We start from the raw sequence: 4,409 nt of genomic DNA on the forward strand, positions 1-4,409 counted from the left end.
GCTAACTCTACTGCTTATTAACCAGTTCCGTCCATATACAAAAAAACCACTAGTGCCTTTGGAAAGTTCTAAGCCGAACTTCAGATTGTTAATTGTTTTGTGCTGGTTCCAGATAATTTGACTGTTTTTATTCGAAACTGCACTGGCACTGGGGAATGGAATCAACAAAGCGACTTCTCTTAGCCGGACGATCTTGTCCTTTCACCGGCAGTCCGGCAGCTGTAAATCTGCATACCGACTATGCTGATTTAACAAGGTTCCACAAATAGAGCAGGAGAAAAACCGACCGGTTCCAATCGCTTTTAAATGCCATTTTACTTGGATCTGTTTTAACAGTTCAATAAGTGGCATTGTTCACCGAATATCTCGTCATTTATCGATTTCAATTCCTTTTGCTTGATTGCTTTGATCAATGGAGCCTAAATCTGACCATTCAGGTGTCCTCCATATTTGCAACCAAACTGCCGAACAACGCCTCATTTCTAAAGGCTTTGTCAACAATTTTCGCCAGCTGGTTGTTTGGGCCTTCAAACGTTCTCGATATTTGCACCAAAGCATTGAAAAAATGCGCACTTTTCAAAGTTTCTCAACAAATTTCCCGAGAATATTGCGGTTGGACACTTCATTTGCACAGTTGCAGACAGTCAAAAATCGCTTTTTTCTAGGCTTTCTTAAGATTTATACCGATAGTATTGATTGATTCGACTTCCAGATTTTCCATTTCCAACAATTCAAAAAGCATTTCTTTCTCAATGCAATTTCCGACAATTTTAACAGTTGTTTTGGCCTTGGCTTTGTCTCACATTTGCAACCAAACAGTGAAAAACGCCAATTTTTCAACAATTTTCACGAGAAGGTTGTTTGGGCCATCAAATGTTCTCGATATTTGCACCCAAGCATAAAAAAAACGCGCGCTCTTCAAAGTTTCTCAACAAATTTCCCGAGAATATTGCGTTGGACCCTCAGCTGTCCACCTCATTTGCAAATACAGTCAAAAATCGCTCATTTCTACCCTTTCTCAACATTTTTACCGATAATATTGACGGTTCATGCGACTTCCAGATTTTTTCATTTCCAAACAGTCAAAAAACACTTGTTTCTCAAGACTTCCTCAACACATTTCCCGACAATAGTAACAGTTGGCTTGGCTTTGGCTTTGTATTCCATGTTTGCAGGCAAGCAGTGAAAAAACGCTCATTTTTCAACAATTTTCAACTCCTCAAAACTTCTCCAGCAATTTTCCTGGGAATACCGCCAGTTCTTTAACCTTCAAGAGTCATAATTGTTTCGATTATTCATTTGCAACCAAACAGTCGAAAAACGCTCATTTTACAAGAATTTCCGAAAATCTCCTGGGGATATCGACAGTTCGTTAAAATTTCTATTGTCCGCGACACAAAACAGTTAGAAACTCTAATTTTTTCGCTTTAGAGCATCCACGTTTTCCATTTATACGCACTCATACTCATTTCTCAACGCTTCATCGACAGATTTTCCCACAAAATTGAGCTGTTAAGGCCTCCAGTTTCCACTTTTGCAAACAAACAGTCAAAAAACGCTCACTTCTCAGCAATTTTGCCGACAGGGTAGTTTGGACCTTCTAATATCCTCCATATTTGCATCAACAAACAGTCCAATTTTCAAGGCTTGGCCAACGAATTCCCCGACAATATAGACGATTGTTTGGACCTTCAAGTGTTTTCCAAATATACCACTAAAAAATGCTCATTTCTCATATGTTTCTCAAATAAAATCATCGATAATATATACAGTTGTTTTGGCTGACGAAGTGATTTTGTACTACGTTTGCAACCAAACAGTTGAAAAACAATCATTTCTCAAGAATTTCCTAAAATTTTCCTAGTTTTCCTACCAAGAAACTCAAGACTTCAGTTGCCCAAAGTTGCCGCAAACTTCAGTTGCCCAAAGCTGATAAACTGGATTGCTTCATCAAAACATGACTCTTACATAGGAAGAAATTCACAGAGAGTTTCCTTAAAATCCATCGTACAATTATCCTGATATTTCAAAAAGATATATTTTTTTAAAGAACTTTCACCATCAATAGCAGAGGAGCCTTTTTCTTAGTAAAAGTTAAGTCAGATCGTCTTCTTTTGATCCAAAGAATATCCTCCGCAGTACCCTTTTGATCATGTGCTTACGGGACACCCTGTATATAAAAATTTAAGATTAAATTGCAAAGCTAGAAAATTGAATTTTCAATTCTTGGAATGTAGGTTTTGAAATTCGCATGTTTTAATTCCACATTCGGGTAATTGTTTGCCCATATAAAAAACGATAAGTAGAATTTAAATTTTATAGGAAATTTAGTAACCATGAAGTGGTGGACCGATCTTTGGCTAAACGAGGGATTTGCCACTTATATGGCAAGTGTGGCAGTGGATCATTTATTCCCCCAATGGAATTCCCTCCAAGAAGAAGGAGCTACTGATATGTTGAGCGTATTTTCGTTTGATGCACTCCGATCATCTCACCCAGTAAGTGGGTTTCAAATTGAAGACACCATGTACTTAAAACGGTATTATTTGGTTACTTACAGGTATCGGTTCCCATTGGAGATCCAAAAGAAATTGATGAAATTTTCGACACGATTTCATATAAAAAAGGTTCATCGCTGATAAGGATGATGAGCCTCTTTTTGGGCGAAGAAACCCTCAGAGCGGGAGTAAGCAACTATTTAAGGGAGCACAGGTAATTTGTTAGAGTTGTTTTCAGGAGATATATGGACTGAGTAATAACTTACGAACTGTTGCCCAATTCATATGAGACAGAAAGCGCTTTAACGATGATTTTATTACGAGTAATTTAAAAAAATTACGCTGAAATAATTTGCTTATACAGAATTTTTTTATTTAAAAAATTATTTCTAATTCTATTTTGTTAAAAATTTCACAACTTTTGTGTTGGTCACTTTTTTCATGTCACTGTTTTTTGAAGTGATAACTTTTTATGGGAGGGCGAACCGATTTTTTTCGGTCACGGCGGCTCCAACTCCGGCCTCTTCGCACCTGAGGCTTGGAACGCACATATGCACTTTGAATTCGACATTTTTCTCTTAGTGCGGGTGCATCTGTAGATCTGATAAAGTTTTCAAATACAAATTGCGTTATTAAACTGACAGTGATTTTAATTTTTCAATTATTGAATGTAGTATAATTGTGTTCGGTGCAGTTTATTTTATAACGCTGATAACAATGAATCAACAAATTATCAAGGGTGAAGCTGCAGATACTGCAAATACTAGGTTAAGGGTGCTCATGTACTAAATGCCTGTTCAAGTTTCGCCTTCTTTTAAATTTCAAATTAAAGTACACACACAATTATACACACTGAAGCAGTTTAAGTGCAAAAAAAATTCGGATCGTCCTTCAATTTGCAGAAAAATGTATTACAAACTTTTGAAAATCATCTTCAAACGACCGGGTATTTATCATTGCACATTGCCGTGCACTGTTAAATATTGTTTTAAGAACTAACAATCGATGTTGTGCAACAAAATTGTGCCTAAGATCCACTACAATAAAGTTTTTGAAAAATTGTTGGACCTATTTTAAATTGCCTGATTGATTGTGGACGCAAATTCGCAACAAGAAAAGATTAAATTAAATTAAATCGTATCGATAGAATCCCCGTACCGATTCTCTATGTTTTACTCTCCGTCTGTAGTCCAGATGCTTCTCAAATGATGTCCATTTGCATTGTATTGCACGATTCAAAGTTCCGAACTGGTAAAATATTGCTACCTACTTGTTTAGTGATTTTCATCGGAGACCAAATTGTTAAACCAGATGTTGAGCGGATATTATCTAAAGAAGGCAGGGTCAATTTATGAAAAATGCTCAAGATTAAGTGCAAATAAAGTGTCACAAATATTATTAATAACTTTTAATGCCATAATATGTTCTATTATCTGTTATTTTATTTTGTAACAACAAATTATCAATATTTAGATATCTATTTTGTAATCTTTCATATTTAGCATAAAATGATAAACATTATTACTGTTTTGTAATAATATATAATAAATATGTTTTGAATCTAATTGAAAAAATATTTGGGTTTACCTCGGTTATTTCAGAAAATATGGGTTCCGTCTTGTTATTTTCTATCCCGCAACGCATTCTTGATGTTAAGACGATACGAATCTCCCTTCAGCTTATAGTTGCAAAATATGTAAAACGAATTTATTAGGGCTTATTTTCAATTCTCTATATTATTTCTATGATTAATTGTGCTTACCACGCATCAAAATGGATTTTTCCCTTCATATACCCTTTTGATTCCTTTATGATTAAATCTTCTCAATTTAGTTTAATTTTTTTAGCCTTGGATTAGTTCAGTTTTTTTTTAACATACGCGCGATGGCTTACATTATGTATACATATAGT

General features: G+C 35.3%; 1 protein-coding gene across 1 annotated transcript in view; it reads left to right on the forward strand.

Annotated features, from left to right (window-relative positions):
- The window catches only part of LOC109534647 (aminopeptidase N), a 32,936-nt gene that overhangs the window by 14,399 nt on the left and 14,128 nt on the right, over positions 1-4,409 (forward strand). Inside the window, exons 7-8 of the mRNA XM_019900386.2 lie at positions 2,323-2,498; positions 2,561-2,712. Coding sequence (XP_019755945.1) covers positions 2,323-2,498; positions 2,561-2,712 — 328 coding nt within the window. The remainder of the gene's footprint in view (positions 1-2,322; positions 2,499-2,560; positions 2,713-4,409) is intronic.

This window comes from Dendroctonus ponderosae, unplaced genomic scaffold (assembly GCF_020466585.1).
Source record: "Dendroctonus ponderosae isolate FM_Combo_2020 unplaced genomic scaffold, Dpon_F_20191213v2 Dpon_F_20191213_7, whole genome shotgun sequence".
NCBI classification, from domain to species: Eukaryota; Metazoa; Arthropoda; class Insecta; order Coleoptera; family Curculionidae; genus Dendroctonus; species Dendroctonus ponderosae.